General features: G+C 38.2%; 1 protein-coding gene across 1 annotated transcript in view; it reads right to left on the bottom strand.

Moving 5' to 3' along the window:
• Positions 1–24,703, bottom strand: part of GALNT2 (polypeptide N-acetylgalactosaminyltransferase 2) — a 257,214-nt gene that overhangs the window by 77,923 nt on the left and 154,588 nt on the right. The window contains exon 3 of the mRNA XM_069064891.1: positions 7,524–7,677. Within this exon, the coding sequence (XP_068920992.1) occupies positions 7,524–7,677 (154 nt within the window). The remainder of the gene's footprint in view (positions 1–7,523; positions 7,678–24,703) is intronic.

Here is a 24,703-nt window from a genome sequence, read left to right as displayed (position 1 = left end):
CAACAGAGCAATTCATTTAAAAAAGATAAAGAATGGAAAAAAAAAACTTACAATCTTCACTATTTTTTTTGAGAAGAAACACATTCCTTTTCCAGTTATTTCTCTAAAGGATTTAATAATATGAATGAAAAAAAAGTTTTGCTGAATAAAGAAGTAGGTAATGAAGTTGCTCCCCCCCCACAAGTTTCTTTCATTTCATTTACATAAATGAAATCTCCAGGTAAATAATCTCAGGCTCTTCTCAGTAGACAGTCCATCAATCCTCCAGGTTGCCCATATTTCCTCTACATTTAACTTTCTTGTCAAAAGTGTTTCCAACAAAAAAACTCAGTGAACCAAGATTCCAGAAAATGGAGAGACAGAAGAAAATTCTCAGTCACTTAAGCCATACATGTGTGGTTCCCCCCAAAGGCCCAACAATATAGAACTCTTTTGTTCATCTCACCTCAGCACTTCTTAAAGGGGTTTCTGTGGGTATGATCTGTTCCCAAAGCTTTAAGACACTCAATTTGCTTGAACAGATGCCAGGTTGGCTGGGTTCCTTTCATGTTCATTAGTTAACTTGAACCATTCACCAAGCTTCCCTAAGCATAGACGACACTGTCCTGATGTCTTATCTTTCTCACAACGCTCTTCCCCCAAAACTCTCTTTCCTCAATTTCTACTTGTCAGAATTTTGAACCAATTCTTTAAATGCTACCACTCCTATGAAAACTTCCCTGATCCATTAGCTAGCTCAAAATCTTCTTATGGTACTTGGTGTGAATCTCTTTGAGCACTTATCACTATCTACATTGTGCTATACTCTTTTTCTACACATTTTCTCTCTAGCAATGACACGCACATAAGCTTTCAATAAATGTTTGTCAAATTACTTGATCAGTAATGTCCCTTGTAGCTCTGAAATTCTAAGATTCTATGAATTTATGGCCCATAAAATGTAATATACACTGGGAATATAATAATAATACACCCAACGAATCAGGCAACTGTTAGTTCTGTTTCTGAATTAACTATAGAGAGGTTCCATAGTATTCAGCAGAAAAGAGATCATTAATCACTATTTTCATAATTGTATGGACCATAGACACTATGAATAGGGCATATGTTTTTGAACTGTTTTTTTTTTTTTTCCATCAGTGGGGAAGGATTTGCTGATCTATTCACAATCTCTCTCTTGGTCTTTCTTAAGAGTAAGATATGTCAGCCAGGGTCATGGGTCCTATTTATGGCCATTAAAAAATACAAAGCTAACTGGCTTACATGGAAATGAAACACATAACCTTACAAGCAATAATACTGTGTTCTAGTAATTTCAAGCATCCATAGTCCAAATAACTACAAATATAGGGCCTCTTGTATGCCAAAAAAGAAAAAAATTGTGTAATTTAATTAATTTAGAGAGATGAAGAATGGAAAAAATAACCTTCAAACTTTATTTTTTGAGAAGAAATGCATTGTCTTCCCAGTTACTTTTCTAAAGGGTTTAGTTAAACTAGAGAGAATATCGGGTTTTGAGTCAAGGAACAGTGGTTTAAATCCCAGCTTTTCCAATTCTTACTTGGTTGACTTTGGGCAAGTCACTTAATTCCTCTGGCCCTCAGTTTGCTCACCTCTAATGAGAAGGAGATGGACCACGAGCCTTCTAAGATCCCTTCCAGCTCAAAATCTCTAACCCTAAGATGAACCATTACAAAACATTCCAGGACCTACGTACGGTAAATCAGACCAACCAAAAATTTGCCACTGAGTGTCTACTTTGTGACCAAAACACCCATGGTGCACCACATACATATAAAAAAAAAAACATGGCAGACTTGGCTGAACCTTAGAACTAAAGAAATGGCACTAAGAGCTATTATCAGAACCTAAGAAGACCAAAAGAATGATCATTAAGAACAAAGAAAAACAAATTAACAAGAAACACCCACCAATTTCATGGGAAAGGAAAGAGCTTCTGAGGCAGGGTAACAGAGTAAATCTTGACCACTGACCTAAAGGCAAGCAAACCCTCCACTTATTAGTTGAACCCTCCACTTATGTGACATTGGGAAAATAATCTAACCTCCCCTAATTTCAGTTTCAAAGTCTATAAAAATAGAGATTCTAATATCTGCCCTGCCTACTTCAGATGAAAGTACTTTGAAAACTTTTGCAAAGGCTATAAAATACTATTGTTGTTGTTAACAGTAGCCAAATAAACCAAGGCACCCCCCACCAAAATGCTTTTAGAGGTAGAACACATATACCAAATCACCTCCTCAATTCTAGTCTCTCTCATCTCTCCAATGCATCCAGTCAGTCTTGGGTGGCTTCCCTTATTATCGTATAGAAAATTCACCAATGTCCCATTAGTATCACACAACAGTAAAAAAAAAAAAACCCTAAAATGGATAACCTTATACCTGCTAAAAATGAAACATAATCTTTTGGATGAAACCTAAATTCTAACTCAGGAGTCATTCCCTCGGGTCCTTAGATTGCATATATGCATATATTCACAAGGAAAGCAACAGATGGAATAATGCAGGCTAGAAAACACCTGTGTAATTAGAAACAGGGGTTAGGAATGTTAGCAGAAGGACCAGAAAAACAGTATTGATGGTATTAAAAAAACCCAACCCAACCGATCACTAGGACTAGTTCCTAGAAATAACTATATTCTTCTAATTCAACCATAAAGCTGCCAAATTAATTATCTTACAAAGCAGGTCTGAGCATGTCACTCCTCTATTAAAAAAAATTGTAAGTGGTTCTCTAAGGTTTCTAGGATAAAATATAATCCCCATGGTCTGGCAGTCCATTCTCTTTTCCAGGCAAAACTTTAAAATCTGAAAGGTATTCTGAAATGTTTCTAAATAGCATGTCCTAGTGGCTCATGAGATTGGCTGTTAGAATGTCTAGTCCAGCTCTCTTCTAATTCCATTTTTAATCTATTTCTTTTTAAACTATCCTTGGTGGAAATAAAATGGCAGCACAGGATCCCTTTTTGTACTTAAAGTCTCTGAGCAGGTTTTCTCATTTCCAGACTAAATAACCCCAATTCCTCGAGTCTTTCCCCATTGATCTTATTCTTCCACTTTTAAATCAAAGAATAAAAGTGACTGTTCAAGCTATAGGAGTATCTGCTTTCTACAACCAGGACATCATAATCACACCTCTAATACAATCACAGCTCTAATCCCTTCCTCCTTCTTATCTCCCCCAGAGTAACTCATAACACTTCTTGTGTTACCACAAGTGAAGATCTGAATCTCCCCAGACAATCATTTAAACCTACAAAGTCATGATTGGGCCAACAGTAAGGGAAGGGTAAGGCACAGAAACGATTTTTCTAAAAGCAGGTCAAAGATTTTAACAGCACCAGCTGAGGTAGACTTACTCCTGGGATTTGTAGAAGAAAATTCAAACAGGTAAGTTGGCCCTTCACTAAGAAAGAAACTTGCCTTTCACATCATTTGTCTCAAATTCACTGTCTTCGGCTTAATTGGGTTTAATTAAGATCACTTCATTTTGCTTTATGGTGGAAAGAAAGCCTACCTAATCAAATAAACATGGGCGACAGCCAAGTTTCTCCCTCAACACTTGCAAATGAGCATGCCACAATATCTGGAAGGAAAATTTAAAACCTTTTAAAATTCACTCTGATGTGGTGGTGACTGTAATACTCAAACTCCGTTGAAGGCAAAGAGCTAAGTATTTCAAAAACATTGAGGATAAAAAGGAATTAAAAAACAACCAACCTGAGGTGCTCAAGAATTTGAACAAGAACCTAGAACTTAAAAGTAAAGAGTCCCCCTGTGTTCTGTCAATAATTTATTTAACTAGCTAGGTGGTGCTGTGGATAGAGCATTGAGCCTGGAGTCAGGAAGACCTGAATTCAAATCTGGTTTCAGACATTTACTCATTGTTAGACCCTAGCCAAGTCACTTAACCTCCTCCTGCCTCAGTTTCCTCAATTGTAAAATGGTGATGATAATAGATCCTACCTCCTAGGGTTGTTTGTGAGGCTCAAATGAGATAACATTTGTAAAGGGCTTAGCATAGGGTCTGGCACATAGCAAGCACTATATAAATGCTAGCTATTATTATTTTTGTTATTACTAATCAGTAAGTAGAGCTGAATTGAAATGGTCCATTCTACTTGCTTTCTAACTGAAAGCTATAAGAAAGCATGGTCAAAAGCCTGGCACCAAAGGGGAAATACTCATTTTTGAGTATACTGATAGGATTTAAGCCCATATTTAATTCAGTCAATCATGGATCAAGGTCGCTAGTATTTTTAGAGCCAGAGGTCTGTGCCTCAGTTACTACTCTGTTGCCTGCACGATGGACACTTTCAGGAACTGCATTAATTCTTTCAGAACGCAAAAGTTCCATTTAATAACTTTAGGGTAGTGATTTCCCTACAAGCACATAAACTGGTTTAGTCAATGGGTGAGTCCATCACAAAAATAATAATTCATGATTTTGAATATTAAACGGAACAATCCACCAGCTTGGATAAAAGAGTTCTACCAAATGCTTAAGATCTCTCCCTACAGGTTCCACCTGTACACAAGTACTTGTGCCATTTAGCATAAAGCAAACCACAGACCTATATACTGAGACAAACATAGAGGTTTTGCTCCCCTCTATCAATAGAGAACAGCTACTGTCCAGCAAATTCTAGTCATGAGAGTTACCTGGGATGCTAAGACTAAGTCACTAAGTGACTTCTCCCTGGTCATCCAGACAGGATGTGCCACAGGCAAGACTGGAAAGCAGTTCTTCCTAACTCTAATTCTGGCTTTCTATTTGCTATACCACACGGTCCATGATATTATAAGAGGCACTAGATAGGTGGCACAGTGGGTAGAGAGCTAGACATGGGATCAGGAAGATATGATTTCAAATCTAACCTCAGATACCACTTCTTACTTTGGTGACCTTAAGAAAGTCACTTATACTGTCTGCCTCAGTTTCCTCTTCTATAAAATGGGCATAATAATATAATAGCATCTACTTTCCACAGCTGTTGTGAGAATAAATAAGATAATATTTATAAAGCACTTTGCAAACATTAAAACACCACATAAATGCTAGCTATTATTATTCCATGAATTTTAATAACAGGATTATAGGCATATAGAAAATACCTAATGTATCTAGTTCAGCCCCTTCATTTTATAGATAAGGAAAAGAAGACTCAGATAGACTGGTTAGTAGATTTGTCTACAATTACATAGTTAGGTATGTAGCAAAATCAAGATTTAACCCCAGGTCCTCTGACTCCAAATCTAGGGTTCTTTCTTCACTTTGTGAAGTACAGAAGGGGAAGAAGAGAGAAATGGAACCCTAAAAAGGACATCTTAGGAGTTTCTCAGTCATGTCCAACTGTTCATGACCTCATTTGAGGTTTTCTTGGCAAAGATACTGAAGTGGTTTGCCATTTCCTTCTCCAGCTCATTTTAGAGACGAGGAAACTGAGGCAAACAGGGTCACACAGCTAGTCAGAGTCTGAAGTCAGATTTTTAACTCATCAGGAAGATAAGTCTTGTTGACTCTAGGCCTGGCATTCTATCCACAGCATCACCTAACTGCTAAGAGTGAACTCTCATCTATATAGTGTAAGTAAACAGTAGTGGACAAATGTCCTTGGGGCACTAAGGGACTAACACACTTCCTTCAATTCTTCCCTTTACCACCACCTCCCTAGTCCCTGGGCAACCCTACAGAGGACTGAGGCAAACTTTGCTTCTGGAGTCCTCACAGACACATGCAAATTATACCTACTGGATATTTCAGCACTTTTTGGAAAGAATATAGGCAAGTCAACTAACCAATCTGTCTGGGCTTTCTTTTCCTCATCTATAAAACGAAGGGGTTGAGCTATATGATATCTTGGACATTTTCCACATGCCTATAATCCTGCTATTAAAATGCATACAATAATAATAGCATTTAAATAGTGTTTTAATGTCTACAAAGCACTTTACAAATATTATCTTACTCATCCTCACAATAAAAGGATACTAACAGAATGGTGGATGATTATCTCCTCAATAAAGACTGTTTATAAAATGAAGACAACTCAGGTGTACATTAACTGGTGACATAACTATAGGCTGATTCATCTTGATTTTCTTACCTGCTATCAGTGAAATTACAGGGAGAAGTAAATTACATCCCCTAAATCAAAATGCCTCAGGAAACCAGGAGCTAGTCCAGTTACCTTGGAACCAAGTATTTCCTAGTTCACAGAGGAGGTTACAGAAGCAGCTTCTACAGTAGAAATAACCATCCAACTCTTTAAAAAGCAAAAGTCCTCATCCCTCAATCTGAAGTCAGAATTAGTCACCGAGGACAGCTCTTTCATGCATCTTTAAATCAAGGACTTCTTCAGGCAAAAAGCACCAGACAGAGCTTAAGGGAACAGGATGGAGGGAATGACTAAAAACAACCAAGAATTCAAATTCTTTACCTGTTTAACAATGGTGAAATGCACTTCAACATACCCAAGGACCCAAACCTAGCTTCATACCTGTGGAAGCCTCAAAACCTGCACCCTAAGACCAAAAGTCTTCATAGAATCAAGGAGGAAGCAAGAGTAAAGAATCAAGGGGCAGCTAGGTGATCCAATGAATGGAGCACTGGACCTGGAGTTAGGAGGACCTGAATTCAAATCTTGCCTCAGGCACTTGACACCCTAGCTGTGTGAGTCATCTTGGGCAAGTCATTTAACCCCAACAGTCTTGCCTTCCCCCCTCCAAAAAAAAAATTAAAAAGAAGAAAGAATCATTTATAGTATTATAAATGTAGTACACTTCTACCTCTGACAGCAACCTTACAATAATGATGATAATCACTACCATTTATAGAGCTAAAGTCCACAGAGCCCTTTATACATATAATTCCATTTGACTGTTATAATCATCCTGGGATTTAAGTATTGGATTATATCATCCCCATTTTAGGTAACTGAGGCTGAGCAAAGTTAAGTGATTTGCCCGTAGCCACACAACTAGCAAGTGTCAGAGGCGGGATTTGAATTCGTTTGCCTCCTAATTCCCATACCCTTGCCCTTATGTCAGAGTACCTCTCTATCTTAAGAAATAAGAATTTGGTCTCTTCCCAATATGAGGTTGCTGGCAAAAGGGGAACCTTGATTTGCTTGAGAATGTGTTTAAAAATTTGTGCAAAACTACAGATTAACAGACTATGAATTTCCATTGCCTCTTTAGAAAACTAGGTTTTAACCTGGCCACCCATGCATGCCACACACAAATTTTAAAAGACCAAAACCAAATCTTAATGACCCTCATGCAAAAGAATGGTTCTAAATACATAGAACTATGTAAATATGGAGCAAATGTTCACCTACTTCCCATGGTCAACAACAATTTTCCCCAGGTAGGTAAGCATTTGCAAAAATATCCAAGAACCTTTCTTTGCATTGATTGCTGCATGAGGAACAATGGCCATGTATGTCCTTTGGAAATAAGTAACTATCACATAATGCTGACATTCAGCTCTATACTTACTGATCATGCCTGGTGTCAGGTATGTTTCTGTCCATTCGCAACTTGTCACTTTCCACTTGGTTGAATTTGTTACGGGCATATGGGTCTTGACCAGATCGTACCATAGTGACTCCAACGTAAGCTTCCTGATTGAAGTCTTGCCACCGAACCTTCCCTACAAGATAGCAGAACAAGGAGAAAGGAGAAAGCAAAGGTTAAATAAAGCTTCTCAAAACAGAGCTTAACAAAGCAATGTTTTCACCTAAGGAATCACATCCAGGATTTCTTATTAACATCATATTTTTATTCGGAGTGGAAGATAAGAATATATATCTATGTCTATCTATCTATAAAACAAAACAAAAAACATCCCAGAAGTGTGTATCCATCAGTATAAAACTGCAAAGATGTGTATCTTGAGAAAAAATGAATAGCAACAATTTTTAAACTAAAACTATATTACCAGGCTTAAAGTCTATATGATTTCAGACTATTTCTGCCCCATAAAAATGGCAGTTTAGGGGCACGGCATGGCATAGTGGATAAAGAGCCAACTAAAGAACTGGAAAACTTGGTTTCAAGTCTATCTATGTAACCCCAGGCAAGTTACTTAACCTCTCAATGCTCTCAATTTAAGAGCACTGCTCTGAGCAGCTCTCAAGACTATAATTTTCAGGGAAGATGACAATCTGCATTGGTAGAGGTAATTCTCTATACCAGTGAAATTACAGGTCCGGTCCTGATGCAGGCCCTTATCCCCTACTATTGTAACAGTCTGCTAGTTGGCCTTCTCTCCCTGATCCAGTCCATTCTCCACTCTGCCATCAAAGTGATCTTCTTAAAGTGAAGGTCTGACCATGTTAGCCCCCTAAATAATAAACTCCAGGTCCTCTATCATCTCCAAGACCAAATATAAAATCTTTTTTGGCATCCAAATTGCTTCATAACCTTCTCCCCCCAACCCCACCCTCTTTTTTTGCTTTTTGGAGGGCATTTGGGGTTAAGTGACTTGCCCAAGGTCACATGGCTAGTAATGTTAAGTGTCTGAGGCCAGATTTGAACTCAGGTCCTCCTGACTCCAGGGCCGGTGCTCTATCATTGTACCACCTAGCCACCCCACCCCCAGACACACAACCCCACCTTTCCAGTCTTATACCTTACACCAGGCCTGTACAATCTGATCCAACACAATTCCAAAAGACCCATAATTAAAAATACTATTCACCTCCTGAGTGATGAACTATGACTTCAGACTGAAACATACTTTTTCCACTTTCTTCATTTTTCTTGTTTTGTGTATGTGTGCGTTTTTGTTTTTGCAACATGGCTAATATGGAAATTTTTGCATGACTTCATGTATGTAATTGATATATTGTTTGTCTTCTCAAGAGGTGGGAGAAGGGTAGGATGGAGGGAGAATAAAAATTTATTTGTGGAATTAAAAAAAAGTGAATGTTAAATTTAAAAAAATTAATTGGAAAATATTTAATGAAATAAATATTTTTCAAAGGTAGTCACTGATAAGAAGAAAGCTTCCACACATACCAAAATATTTGCAGCAGCATTTTTTGTGATATACAAAGATTTGGAAACTAAGTAGATGACTACCAATAAGGGAATGGCTAAACAAATTGTGGTCTATGAATGCAATGGGGCATTACTGTGCTATAAGAAATGATGACTATGACGAATACAGAGAAGCAAATTGTGAAGGATCACACGGCTAGTAAGTTCCTCTGGTAGGATTTGAACTCATGTCTTCCTGATTCCAGGAAGCTCTCTATCCACTATGTAACCTAGCTACCCAATGAGGAGTCTTAATGAATCCCACTGCTGTTAACTGCATAAGACACGGAATGAAAGAGACTGACCAGATGTACTCAGGGTTTTCACCTCCTTGTTATTTCATGAGGTCATTTATATCATTCCAGAGTGGGAGGTAACCTACCTCCCTAATTTGAGAAACATCATAAAAATCTATCCACTCTAAACTCTCCTTCCTTACTCCACTACAGAAATTTCTACCATCACTTTATAAACACTGCCTCAGTATTGTAGTAGAGCGTTAATAAACTGTTCATTTCCTCTGTCTCATTTTTCATTTTTACAAAAATTGGACTTGAAAAGCTGAATGACATTGATTGTATAAAGAAGTTACCAGGGGCAGCTAGGTAGCATGGTGAATAGAGCACTGGCCCTGGAGTCTGAAGGACCTGAGTTCAAAGCTGGCCTCAGACACTTGACACTTATAAGCTGTGTGACCCTGGTCAAGTCACTTAATCCCAACTGCCTTGCCTGCTCCCCTCCAAAAAAAAAAAAAGTTATTGAAGCCCACAGCATGCTGGTCATGGGTTAAAATGTTACATTGGGAGAAAGCCAGGGGTAGGTCTAGCCCTCTCATCCTAATATTATAGTCTTAATATAATTTGTTACCTGCCACATATCTAGAGCCTGAGCAAAAAGGGACATTAGAACAGGTAAAAGTAAGGAGCAGCAAATAAATTAAAAATATTAAAAAATAAATAATGTAAAAAATAGTGTGTGTGTGGAGCAGAGAAGGGACAAAGGGAAGGGGATGTGTGCAGAAGGATGCCCAGAAGATAGGATTGAGAGGGATGCTGAAGAAGCCATAAAGCCAGGAGATATTGGGATTAAGAAAGAGGAGAATAAAGTAGGCAGAGAATGGAGGGGAAGGGGAAGAAAGTTGGAAGGCAAGAAGAGATATATCAGTGCTGAAGACTGGACTGTGAACTCCTTAGCACAGGGCCCAAATCTCATTTATCTTTATATATCCCATAGCATCTAGCACAGTAGAATACGCATACTAAGAACTAAATAAATGTTTGCTGAAGAAAAAAAAACAGCAATTTAACTTAGGGCAGGCCCACACTGTATCTCTGTTTCAGCTGGGAAAAGTTCTTTTACATCCAAAGCATCTCAAGGACTTGTTATAAGCTATCCCATATTTCTAGGGTATGTCCCTTCTCTTATTGCCTTAAATCTTCAAAACATTATCTGTCTTATGTGGACACTTTCAAAGAACAAAGAGTTAAGACTCACAAACAAGATACAATTAAATACCAATTACTTCTACTTAATAATGCCGATTTATTGAGAATGATGCTATAAATTTGTATTGGTCTAAGGTCATCTCTCTAGAGCTAAATTGCAGTAACAGTTGGCTACTGTTGACATTAGCCAAAATTTCTATTTTAAGGGAAACTTGTGTTATGCATATGTTTACATTAAATACTACATTTTTTCCTAGTTATGACGGCCCATTAACACATCATAAGCTCCCATATACTAAACACTCAATAAATACTGGTGGTTGGTCAGGCTGGAAAAGCACCCTTTAAAGTATCTTAGTCTTTATAATTTGTTAGTAACTTTAAAAAGAAAAAAAGGTCTTGGTTCAACATTAAAAAGGTGCTAATGAAAGCGGCTCTGGGCAAATTTAATTTATGAAAACAAATCTTCCACGTTGCTTCCTTTCTTTTGAGACCCTCCAGATAAAGTTGGAGTGAAAAAGGTGGACAGCTAGGTGGCACAGTGGACAGAGTTCTGGGCCTTGCCTCAGTTTCCTAATCTGTCAAATGAGCTGCGTTCCAGTATCTTTGCCAGGAAAACTCCAAATGGGGATCACAGAGAGCTAGACATGACTGAAATGACTCAACAACGATGAAAAAGGTATGTGTTTGTGAATATACCTTCACACACACACACACACACACAAACACAGAGTATCGGTATTTCAGAGCTACAAGGTCAGAGCTTCAGATCATCTAATACAGTAGTTCTCAAAGTGTGGTCCATGAACATCTGAAAGGCCTTTTCAAGGAGTAGGTGATGTCTAAACTATTTTTATAATAATATTAAGATTTTATTTGCCTATTAAAATACTCTTTCCTTTTCCAACAACATATCTGTGAGAAGCCTTGTACTTCTTCATATATTTTTCACATACTCCAACCAAAGCAACATATTGTAACAGACTGCATGTGGAAGCAGATATGAGAATCCAGCTGTCTTCCATTAAGCTAGACACTAGAGATTTGCAAAAATAAGCAAAATAGTGCCATTCTTCTCACTATTTTTTTGGTCTGGAAAATGTAGTTACTTTTCATTTAAAAAGTGTTCTTTATTTTTAATAATCCATTTTAATGGATTGTTTTTTAAATTAATCAACAAATATTTTAAATTTTATCATTTTAATTTCTAATAGAATCTACATTTTAAAAAAGCTCTTTGCAGATCTCTATAATTTAAGAGTACAAAGGAATCGACACCAAAAATGAATGACATTGATTGTATAAAGAAGTTACCAGGGGCAGCTAGGTAGCATGGTGAATAGAGCACTGGCCCTGGAGTCTGAAGGACCTGAGTTCAAAGCTGGCCTCAGACACTTGACACTTATAAGCTGTGTGACCCTGGTCAAGTCACTCAATCCCAACTGCCTTGCCTGCTCCCCTCCAAAAAAAAAGTTATTGAAGCCCATAGCATGCTGGTCATGGGTTAAAATGTTACATTGGGAGAAAGCCAGGGGTAGGTCTAGCCCTCTCATCCTAATATTATAGTCTTAATATAATTTGATCTAATCTAATACCTTTGTTTTATAGATAAATTAACTAAGGTTCAGAATAAATTAACTACGGTTCAGAAAAGTAACTTGTTCAAGGTTACACACAAATGCTGGTTCATGCACACACACACAGTTACACACACACACACACACACACAGCCAATGCTGATTTCTCAAATTTCCAGGTATCTTCCCACAATTCACAGAGAAAGAAAAAGATATGGTGTATTGAAAAGAAAGACTTAAGGTCATAGAGTAAATAATATATTATTTTTATTTAAAGCTCATCCACTTCTGCTGCTATTGCTTTCTGAGGCTGTGACCCCTGTCATGTTACAATTGGTTGCTGTGGAAATGAAGCTGGGGTCACATAGGACTCTCCTCTCAGATGGGAAACAGGCTCTAAAAAACCAATGAATTCTCTGGATGCAGAAAGACTTCATTTTTCAAACAAATATCTAGTTGGTTCAGCAACAAAGGTGTTGACATTTTTTCTCTCAGAGTAATTCACATTAGAGGAGCATCAGTAGGTTGTCGGATGCAAATTACCCATTTAAAATCCCATCCCTTCCATCTAACTATCATAGGAAAAGGACATTTAGAAAAACCACACATCTGTACCAAACAATGTACAACCTTCAACTCTTCACTGTACTCACATTATCTTACTACAGTATAATATAAAATGGGGCATTTGCTTCAGTCAAAAAAATCTATATAGATAAGCTCTTACTGCAGAGTTCAAATGAGTAGGTTTCAGTAAATCTGGACTATAGCTATGCCTGACTTATCTTTCTGCTTAAAATTAATTTTAGGGACTTGGCCTGAACATTAGCTAATTACCACTGCGTCAACATTATAGCTTACCTTATATATTACAGGTACAGGAATAGCAAAGATGGGGCTCAGAAGATCATAGGAGTTTAGATTTAGAAAAAAATCTTAGAGTTCTCCTCGTCATTTTACTGATGGGGAAACTGAGGCCCAGGTAGGGAAAGTGATTTGCCCAAGACTACTTGGTTTGTAAATGGCAGAGTTGAAACTTGAACTTGGATCTTCTGATTCCCAATATTCCTTCCTCTACCTCATAATGATTTCCACTGGTACAGCCTTTAAATATTTCACCCAAAGCACAGAACACTTGCCAGGATTTATAACTCTCTACCTCATATATCACTGTCCTGGTTTTTCCTCTGAGTACAGAGAGGCAAGGAAAGGAGGGCACTATGTAATTTTAGTGTATATGTGTACGGAACTGGAGAGAGGAAAGAGGATACATAATGGGAGCTGGGGAATGGTATTAGAAGGGATGAGTGATGCAACTAAAGTATAGGGTTCTTAAATCCCTTCTGTTGCCAGTAACATGGTGGCAACCTCTCAGAATACTCTCAATCCTAACCCTATGACCTGAGCCTCTCTACCATCAAGCCATGTGAGGATAGGCACCATAAGATAACTCCATCAGACAGGGTCCCAGACTTCATTATCTGAAGGGCAAAAGAGTCATCAGCTATTCTCTGATACAAGGATTTTGTCCAGGGCCCACATCCTTTGGGATTTTTACTAAATGACTGCCTTTAAAAGTAAGATTTCTTCTGTAGTAGGTGCTTAATAAATGCTTGGCATTATAGGTGTCCTGTGACATCTGAAGCCTTTTTGAAACACAGATATGCCATACTACTCTGCCACTCCTTTGTCACATAAGCATCTTCAATATTGCCTCTAACTCCATGACCTTCCCCCATTTACTTCCCTAAACTCAAAAGTACTCTAATCTCCAAAGGCTATCATGACGTTTCTTCTTCTGAAATAATAATTTATTCAGACTCCAGAGCTATTATATTAAATTTTGAAAACACAAAGACTCAAGAGTTGCCCCAAAATTCAGGGAGGAGAAGGTGGAGCCCCACCCCCCAAAATGCTTAAAGGGACCCAATCGAGGTCCTGAGTGGAAGACTTGGCAGGAGGATTTATAGGTAATTCACAATCTGACAGGAATATTGTGGAGAGAGGGGAGGGAAAGTTAAAACAATAGACAGAACAGCTGAATTTATTGATGTTTTTTCAAATGATGTTCATAAATCAATTTGCAGTTCTGTCATCTTTCAAAATCTCACAACTCTTTAAAGAGAACACAGGGAATTGGGTATTTTAGGAAATAAAATATATGAGGAAAAATAGGGAAATTGGGACTGCTTAGTTTAGAAAAGGATGATGGGTGACTTAATATTTCAAAAACATAAAACAATTCAGAGGGCAGAAATAAGCTCCATTCCACTGAAGGTAGAACAATGGGAAATGGGCTAAAAATGAATAAGAAGGCACATCTGGTTTGAAATAAACAGAGATATAGACAGATAAATGAAAGAGAAAATATTGTTCTGGTTAATATATGATTACCTTCCGGAAGACAGTGATAAAAATGAGATAGCTTCTCAGTGCCTAAGGTATCATCTTTTCCGGAGGCCAGTGATTGTTTGCATCGACCTCTAGGGGTTACGTACCTTCCACGATATTCTTTGAAAATGAAAGTCCTTTTGAAAAGGGAAGGGATCAAGTAGAGAATAGAACAAGTGGGAGGTGGGATAGGAGGGAGGGAAACATAGGCAGTCTTCTACAATGTATCTACTATGTTATTGTTTTGCATTAGCTACACATGTACAACCTATACTGAACTGCTTATCTTCCCATAAGGGTGGGTGACAAGGGAGGAAGGGAATGAATCTAGAATTCAAAGTTTTAAAATCAAATGTTTAAATATATATATGTATATACTATTATTAATACTATTTTACATATAATTGGGAAATAAGATATACAGGCACTGGGGCATAGAGATCCCCTGGAAAAGTCGAAAGGGGTATGAGAGAAGATATGTTAGAGAGCAGACTGGAGGAGGGGATATCCTGTGGGACTGCTATTTTGGGGCGGTGGGTAGGGGAAAAACGGGGAGAAAATTTATAACTCAAAATCTGGCAGAAATGAATGATGTAAATCAGAAGTTAATAAATCATTAAAAAAAAAAGAAAATGAAAGTCTTAGATGTTAAAGTTCTATAATCTATTTATACAGTCACTCAAAATTGGGATTAAAACCCATAGCCAGGGAATCTGGAAAAGTTCTAGGAACTAGGATGGATAAAACAAGCCAGAACACAGCACAGGTCTTAATATGAAAGAAAGCTATACTAGTGGTTCAAAGTTAAGCAACCTTTCACTGTTACATTCTTCTACAGCTCTCCAATTCCTACCCATCCTGACAGCCTCCATACCATGGTTTCCACAAAGATTTACTTAGAAAAGTCATAATGCTTCATTGGAAAGAACACTTTAATCGGAGTCAGAGGATTTACAATTCAAATTGTAGCTCTGCTAGAGTGCACCTTTGGGCCTGGCAATTTAAGTCTTGTGGCCTCGGTTTCCTCATCTGTAAAATGGATGGTTTAGGCTAAAATCTTTACCGGTGTCTTCCAACTCTATGATATTTGCTGTGGGCCAGTAATCACTGCCTTCTTTTTCCCCCACTTCCAACCACACATACACATCACCAACCAGGGAAATTGTGAGTCAGGATGCTGTGGAAAAGACTTGGGAAGTCTGTTTCAACTTTGCCCCCCAAGAAGACTGACCTGAAAACCTGACTATGGGGCCTTTGGGCAAGAGTATATAAGGACTGTTCTATACCTTGGATGGGGAATTTCTGAGCTTTCCATGGGACCTCGGTGTTGAATGCTTTTATCTGAGAGTCCTGAATAAGTTTTTAGTAAAGTAATTGCTCCCTCAGACTCAAGCTCTCCATTACACTGGATGTGGAAATCCCTCCTGGGACAGGGATCTCTCCTTGTGTTCTGAAATCTCACAGCACTGTTTAAGCCCAGCTGGCACCTGTGATATATTGCCCTGTGAGCCTTCTGCAAGGTTGCCTTATGGGTCTTCCATCTCTCCAATTAGATTATAAGTTCCCTGAAGACAAGGCATCCCCATACCTCTTTGTGTTTAGCACAGTGGTGGCACACCACACGTGCTCATTATGCTGCATACTGCCTTCGCTTCTTTAAAATAACAATATTCCCATAACACAAAATGACTTATTTTTACCTTTGTCTCTTTTCTAGCACATAGCACAGTGCTTAATACATATTTGCCACTTAGACATTTACTAAGTTGATTCAACAAACATTTATTAAACACCAATTATGGGTCAAGCACCAAGAATACAAAGTACCAACTCTTTAAAACTGTCCTATATGGCTTACTCTTGGTCATAGATTTAACAGTGGAAGAGACCTGATAAGTCATCCAGTCCATTTCCCTCATTTTATACATGAGGAAATGAAGCTCAAGGAGGTCATAACTCGCCTAAGATCATTCAACTTTTACATATTATGGTTCATTATGCTTCTAAAATATTTTCCTGTCATGTTTTAACACCCTATTAGAGCTAGCTAGAAGGGGCTTCGGAAATCATTCTGGCACCTCGCTTTCATTTGACAAATCAAGAAACTGAGGCCTAAAGGTTAAGTGATTTGCCCATGATCACAGAACTAGCAAATGGAAGAATCAGGACTTGAATCTCACTCCAATATTTTTTCCATTAGGCCAGGTTGCGTCTAATAATCCAACTACTGAATTTAGACTTATGTAGGCTGTTTCTCCCTTCAAACTATAATGCTCTGCACTTGGTACTTAAAAACCTGATTGTCTCTAATCATTTACCCGATTCTACCCTCCAACCACCCACACCCTTAATTAGTATGCCATCTCGGTTTCATCTCCTAAATCAAGGCTAACATTAAATTCAAATTATCTTGGTCATAGGGAAAATGAAGAATCTCAAGCAGGGCAGTTACTAATGAAGGGCCCAAGGCCATATAAGGTTCCATAAACAGAGCCAAGCTATGTATTAGGACTATATACTATTCCAACCAATTAAAACACATCTCAAATCCTAAAAAAGTCACATGCAAAATTTCCAAATGTGTGTATTTGGAAGTATGTGTGTATGTATGCATACACATATATATGAATACAAAACAAGTGTCTCAAGTAATCTATCTCCTTTAAAAAAATATAAAACCACCTCTACTGAACACACATTAAAAAGACAGAGAGAGAGAGAGAGAAAGAGAGAGAGAGAGAGAGAGAGAGAGAGAGAGAGAGAGAGAGAAGATGGTACCATCTATATTAAACTGAACTGCTAAAGAATGCTTACCATAAAAATGTCTGGGTGGCCCTTTAATTAGATAACTCTCTGCTGCTACTGATCATACATCAGATAAGGACACCGTTGACATATGCTCTAGAGGATAAATTGCATCAATCTATCACTTTTAAATGTAAAAAGGAAAGGTAAGTGTCTTCCTTTGGGGCTAGGTTATGTTAGGCCAGTGAATCAGGAACCTTGATGGAAGAGGGGCAGCAAGAGACTGCTAGAATCTACATCAAAAGCAATGGCCGTCTTGAAATTTCTCATTTAAATCCTCTCATGGAAGGATAGCTTAAACAAATTTGAAGCTACCCTAGTGTAAAAGAGAGTAACCTGCTCTGGGAAAGCAGCCAAGGAAGGGGCATAGTATATATTTTAAATCAAAACAAAAGGTTTGTAGATTTGCCTTAACTTTTCTGTTGGTGTCAACTTGATTGGATTTTTATGGTTTAAAAGAAAAAAGAACTAAGTTCCTTTATATAAAAGATCACATGATGCATTTGTTGTTAAAAGGAAGTGGATCAATACACAAAAGAGAAAGTGTTAACACACAGAGATCTCAATTTCCAAGACATATAAACAACATAGGAATTTAAAATAAAGATCACTGTTTCTGGGCATGTAGCATAGTAGGTCATACTGGGTAAACCATAATGGGTTAGTCTGGGCCTTCTGCTATCAGAAATTCTAACTCTCTCTTAACTAACTCTTAAGAACTTCTCGATTCATTCTATTTTTTAACTACGTCTTATATTTTTATTTTAAAATTTTTGTTAGGAGTCAATTCATTTTTAAAAGTGAATGAAGAGGAGACCTAGCAAATTATAAAATGTCTTTATTACAAACTCATTTACACTTGTGGGGTTTGTACTTGTTCTGACAATAATCTGTGATTTTCCTTTTTCTCAATGTGTTAACATTTTAAATTTTAAAAATCACAATATGGCAGAATATATGAGTTGGAAGGGACCTTAGCAGTCATTCAGTCTAACTTGTGCACAAAAAGGAATCCTTACTATAACATACCGAAGAGGTCATTCAGTCTATGCTTGAAGTCCTTAACAGTGAGGGAACCCAGCCCTTTCTACTTCAGGATATTCTGATTGTTTTTTGTTTGTTTTTGTTTTGAGTTCTGGTTTTTGGTTTTGTCTTTTTTGAGGGGAGAAGGCAAGGCAATTGGAGTTAAATGATTTGCTCATGGTCACACAGCTAGTAAGTGTGTGAAGTGTCTGAGGCTGAATTTGAACTCAGGTCTTCCTGACTCCAGGGCTGGTGCTCTATTCACTGCACCACCTAGCTGCCCCAATAGTTCCAATTGTTAAGAAGATTCTCTTAACACAAAGCCTAAACTAGTCTCTTTGAAATTTTCATCCTTTGGGACCAAACAAAACAAATCTCATCCTTCCTTCACATGGAGGAAGGCTATCATGGCTTTCCTGCATCTCCTCATCTCAAGACTAAAGACACTAGCTCCTTCAGCTAATCCTTGTGTGTCCTGCACTCAAGGCCCTTCACTCCTGACTGTCCACCTCTTGGTTCTCTTCTAAACGTCTGGTGTACATTCCCTTCACAGCAAACATTTTCCTTCAGAAACTGTTAAAAAGCACTCAGAAATCCAGCTTCCCAAACACATTACTCAAAAATTGCACAAAATTATTCTGTATAAAGAAAAAGATGGGGGGGGGGGGGAGGAGGGAGCCATTATGATTTAATGGCTAGAGAATTGGCATTGGAGGCAGAAGTACCTGGTCCAAGTATTAACTCTAACATATTCTGACTGTGTGACAGTGGTCAATTTATGCAGCCTCTCATGGTCATGGGAACTCTTTAAAAGTTACAGACAAATTGCTGATCTGCATATATGGAAGGAGTTTCAAGACTTGGAACTCCCAACAGGGAGAAAATCACAAATCCACCCCCCTCCAAGAATAATACTAAAATTCAGATGAAAAAAACCTAATAATGCCTCAGGTCCTAGACCTCTGATAAATATGGGCTGTGTGACCTGGACAAATCACTAGAACTCTCAGTGCATGTTCTAGGCGACTCTCTAAGATCCTAAATTGCATAGAAGGTGTTGATCAATATTGGTAGAAGAAATTTCCTATGCCAGTGAAAACACATGTTCAGTTCCGTCCTGTCCCTAATAGTTATTTTTACCTTCATAAAATAAAAGTCATTTCCAAAATGCTCCAATATTTCTTAAATATAAATATTTTTTTTTTGTTCTTTTTGGAGGGGGGAAAGCAGGGTAATTGGGGTTAAGTGACTTGCCCAAGGTCACACAGCTAGTAAGTTTTAAATGTCTGAGGCCAGATTTGACCTCAGGTCCTCCTGACTCCAGGGCCCGTGCTCTATTCACTGTGCCACTTAGCCGCCCCAAATGCAAATATTCTTAAAACAACACAAATTCACAAGCCTTCCTGCTCAAGGCAATTGGTTTCATGAAGTTTTCATTACCTTGGCAAAATGTTTTTTGTTAGAATTCTGATATCATTCAATTATACTTCTTTATAGCTGGGAAAGATGTTAGGAATGATCTAGTCCAAGCTCTGAGACCATGCGAACTATGTGGTCACTTAATCTAAGCTTGAACCCTCTTAGAAATGGGGTGCTCATTAGAGAATCATTGAACGAGAGAGTCTCAGATTTGAAAGGTACCTCTCAAGACCATCCAGGAGTGGGGAACCTGTAGCCTTCTAGATCTTTGGGTATGGCCTTTTTTTGTTGTTTTTTTTTTGGCCTTTTGGAGGGCAATTGGGGTTAAGTAACTTGCCCAAGGTTACACGGCTAGTTTTTTTGTGTGGGTGTTAAGTGTCTGAGGTTGGAACCGAACTCAGGTCCTCCTGACTCTTGGGCCAGTGCTTTACTCACTGTGCCACCTAGCCGCCCCCTGGGTATGGCCTTTTGACTGAGTCTAAGTTTTATGGAGTAAATCCTTTTATTAAGGGGATTTATTCTGTGAAATTTAGATTCAAAGGGCCACACTTGAGGACCTAGATGGTCACATGTGGCCTCAAGTATGCAGGTTCCCCACCTCTGAATTCTAGTCCAACCTATAGCTGAATATGAATTCCCTTGAAAAGATGACTGACAAGTGGTAATTCAACCCTATGGCTTGTCTCAGTAATGGCGAAGTTCTTTCCTCTTGATAGTCTATTCCATTTTGAATGGCTCTGTTAAGAATTATTTCCTAACATTAATCTTAAATTTACCACTTTGCAACATCTATCCAGTGCTTCTAGTTCCACCCCTGGACAGCTCTCCAAATACTTGAAAATGGTCATCCCATCCTTCCTCCAATCCTGTCCCAAGTCTTCTCTTATCCATGCTAACCATCCCTAATTCCTACAACCAAGATTTTTATGGAACCACCTCAAGTCCCTTCATTATTCTGGTTGCCCTCTTCTGAATGCTCATAAGCTTATCAATATCCTTTTTAAAATGTGGTGCTTGGGGGGAGGCTAAGCACCGGCCCTAGAGTCAGGAGGACCTGAGTTCAAATCCAACCTCAGACACTCAACACAAAAACTAGCCACGTGACCTTGGGCAAGTCATTTAACTCCAGTTGCCCTACCTTCCCTCTTCAAAAAAAAAAAAAGCAAAAAGTAATAATAATAATTCAAATGTGGTGCTTGGAACCAAACACAATATTCTAGTCGTGGACTGACCAGGACAAAATACAATGGGATTTATCCTCTCCCTACTTCCAGACACTGTACCTGTCCTGATGCAGCCTCAGCTCAAACAGGCTTTCCTCAATGACACATCACAATGCTGACTCATACTGAGTTTGCAATTCACTAAAATGTCTGTATTTTTTTTGAACAAAATGTTGTCTACTTTCCCCATCTTGTATTTGTGAAGTTGAGTACCTCCCAAGGCAGCTCGCTTCATTATTGGACAGCTTGAAAGTTTGTCCTCAGTGTTTATTCTGGGTGACTCTATAAATTCATTGGTATAGATGCTCTTCCCACAGTTTCCTCATCCTGTGTGACTGTTGCCCACGTCGCTGCATAAATCTTTCAAGGAGGCCCTGACTGTGAGCTACTGGGGCAGGGATTTATTTAATTTCTTTCTTTTTCTTAGCAATAAATTTTATTGATATCTTTTCTCTTTACAGATCCATTTTCATTGGTACAGCACTTTGATCATAGTGGTTGCTTGTGGAACAAATGAATCCATTCAGAATACTAGAGGCTTTCTGTTGGATGTCTTGGGGTATCCAAGGAAGCACTTGGGCTGTCCATGTATTGTCTCTCATTCATGTGATACAATCAGCAGAGATCACCATGAGACTATCATCTTCCTTGACTAAGACACTATACTCTTATTAATGTAGCCCACAATCACTGGAGCTGGGGAAGGAGGGGGAAAGGCACAATTCCTTTCTTTTCAACTTTGCAGTGGAGATTTACAGAAAGCATCTATTTTGCCACCTTGTAGGTCATGTGATCACAGCTGTGCTTCTGGGCAATGTTGAGTTAACAGTCAACTAAAGCCAAAGGGTCCTTTTCACTTTAGTTTTCTTCCCTGTAGGAGGACAATAATACTAAATTGCCTGGCATGCTATGAGGAATACTTTAACAATAAGCCTATAGCTTTGACTGGTGGTAAAGCTTATGCAGCTGAGTCATCCCAGAATACTGTTTTGTTGCCTAGATTCAGAATTGAAGGAAATGCTAAATTTCAGTTACAGGTTAGTAAAAATAAAAATGTAATTCTTCTTCCCACATCCAAGCTCAAAGAACCCTTGAAATCTTTCATGCACCTAAGGTTAGGAACTCCTGCCCTAGGGGCTACAAGAATTTGTTTTAATTCAGTCTTTACAGTTCCAATAACATCTGATTTAGACTAAACCCACCAAGATGTCGTCAGAGGGCAGTTAAAAAGGGTCCATGTCACCAGTGAGTACTTTAAAGTTTTAATCAATATATAAGGTCTACCAAAACTTGGCAGGGAATACCTGGTTGATACTTTATGCTACATAGGGGTTCTATCTACCACCTACTTCATTGGCATGAAGATGTTCTGTTACCCTCAAAGTCTAGAGAAATTAAGAGTGATGATGACAAATCATCATCATCATCATCAAATGCCAAAAGGTCACAGTACCAACATTCTCTGTCACTCTAGCCCTTTATTAATGCCCCAGATATACCTTGTTAGGTGTATTACTACTATTATTTACTTTACTAGGTGTCTTATTCTTATTATTATCACCCCCCAGATATGCTTTATTAGACTTCCCAAACTGCTTTAGTCTCAAAGTCAAGGAACATGAATGCTGCTCTCTTCACTGTAAAAAAGTAATTTGAGAATGAACGGCAGAGTTTTAAAGGTACTCCATCCTCTCCTGTTTCTATAATCAGCCTTTTAAAACTCACAATGCCAAACCCAATTTAATCTCTTCAAAGAAGAAAGGTCAAGGGAAAATTTCTCCCAGTCTATGCAGCAATGCTGGATAAATATACAACTAACTTGCTCTTTGTTTTAGTAGGGGGGGAGAGAGAGAGAAGAAAAAAGGAAAAAAAAAAAGCCCAACCTCAACTTCAGTTATTTAAAAAAAAATGATAATTCACACTTTGGATTCAAATCCCATTAAATATCTCCCCTTTCCCTTTTTAAGCTGCTTTATGAGAGTCCAAGACTAATGTTATTTTGAGAGATGAATTACTTGGGTAATGTAGAAGTTGGAGGTCAAGTTGAAAGGACATTTTTTTTTTTAAAAGGAGAGGGATAATTCATAGATGATCCAAAACCTTTTTACTTAGGTATGTTTTATTTCCCGTCCTGCACCCACTCACCATGTACTCTACCATCTCTTTCCACTAGGCCAGATTACTTATAGTGACACAACAAAAAGTTGAGAAATCTTTGGGATTAAAGACCACACATTGAAGTAAATGAGTTTATGGTAGCCTTTCACATTAATGGTTAATAGTAACAAAGATTTCATAAAGACAAAAAAGAAAATATCTAAATTTAGGAAGTTATTTACCAGTCAAGTATAACCACCCAACAAATACCATCACTACACAAAATAAGTTATAAATGCTGTCAAGGAGATACCACTGACCTTTTAAACCCTCCTCCAGCCTTTGCTTCTCTATAAATTTATTTGGGTCACATTCCTTCCTGCTATATTAATCTCATTGGTCAGGTTTAAAGCTGAGGTGCAGGGAGGGAAAAAAGAGCTACTGGAAGAAATATAATTATCCTTTTCAATGGAAAAGTCATAGTTTTATTTTCTATCCTGAGACATTGATCTTGGGAGATAAGAGAAAGGAGAACAGACTGAACTGAGCCAAGAAGGCTGTTTTTTGTTTTTTAATGAAAGATTAGCTAGGGGGCTGGTAGGTGGTGCAGTGAATAGAGCACCGGCCTGGAGTCAGGAGGACCTGAGTTCAAATATAGCCTCAGACACTTAACACACACACACACACACACACACACACACACACACACACAAACTAGCTGTGTGACTTTGGGCAAGTCACTCAACCCCAATTGCCCTCCCCCCCAAAAAAAGATTAGCTAATAAATACTCTTAAAAAAATGTCTATAAGAGAGTAAGAAACCAAATTTATAGTTAGGATTTTTAGATTAGAAGAAGCAAGGTTTATTGATAACTAGTTACTTTGGGAGGCTACATTTAATTAGACAAAAGATGTTAGATGTAAAAGATGACAAATGTTATTGTGGAATCTCAGGGGTTTTAAGGGATGTCAGAAGTTAAAGTGTACATGAACTATAATCCCATCTACAATATGTTGCCTTCCAACCTCTAACTGAAAATGTCCAGTGAGGAGGTACCCATTACACTCCCAGGTGGCCCATTCTACTTCTGGATGGCTCTGACTGTTGAAAAGTTTTTTCTTACATCCTACCTAAATCAGACTCTAATAATTCTATCCAATACTCCTAGTTCTATCCTCTGATAGCAAGCAGCCAACCAATCAATCAATAGGTATTTACAAAGCACCTATTATATGTACTAGGTGCTATGTTAATACCTGAGGATATAAAGACAAAAATGAAAGATCAAGGAGCCTACATTTAATGGAAGGTGACAACATATTCTTAAATATAAGATAACTGGGGAGGGCACTAGCAGTTAGAGGTAACAGGAAGTGCTTAGCTTATCGTTCTCTGGTGCCATTTAAAGACTGAGAAGACGGACCTCTCAGGAAAGACTGGCTTTGCCAGGACATTTCATACACTGAAGGGAGAGTATAACTCAGGTTTATGGATGGTCTATGATGTTTTGATTATTCCTGATTTTGCTTTCTACTGAGTAAATATGATGGCTATGATTGCCTGTGCCTTGCCATTTTGTGAATATATACATATTTTATGTTTGAGTCACAAGTTGATTTTGTGTAAATGTGAAGCACACCAGTAGGGGCTCAGG

Source organism: Petaurus breviceps, unplaced genomic scaffold, assembly GCF_028583685.1.
Source record: "Petaurus breviceps papuanus isolate PSGF00001 unplaced genomic scaffold, PetGlider_PUasm1.0 90650, whole genome shotgun sequence".
Taxonomy (NCBI): Eukaryota; Metazoa; Chordata; class Mammalia; order Diprotodontia; family Petauridae; genus Petaurus; species Petaurus breviceps.
This window is presented reverse-complemented; position numbering and strand designations above follow the sequence as displayed.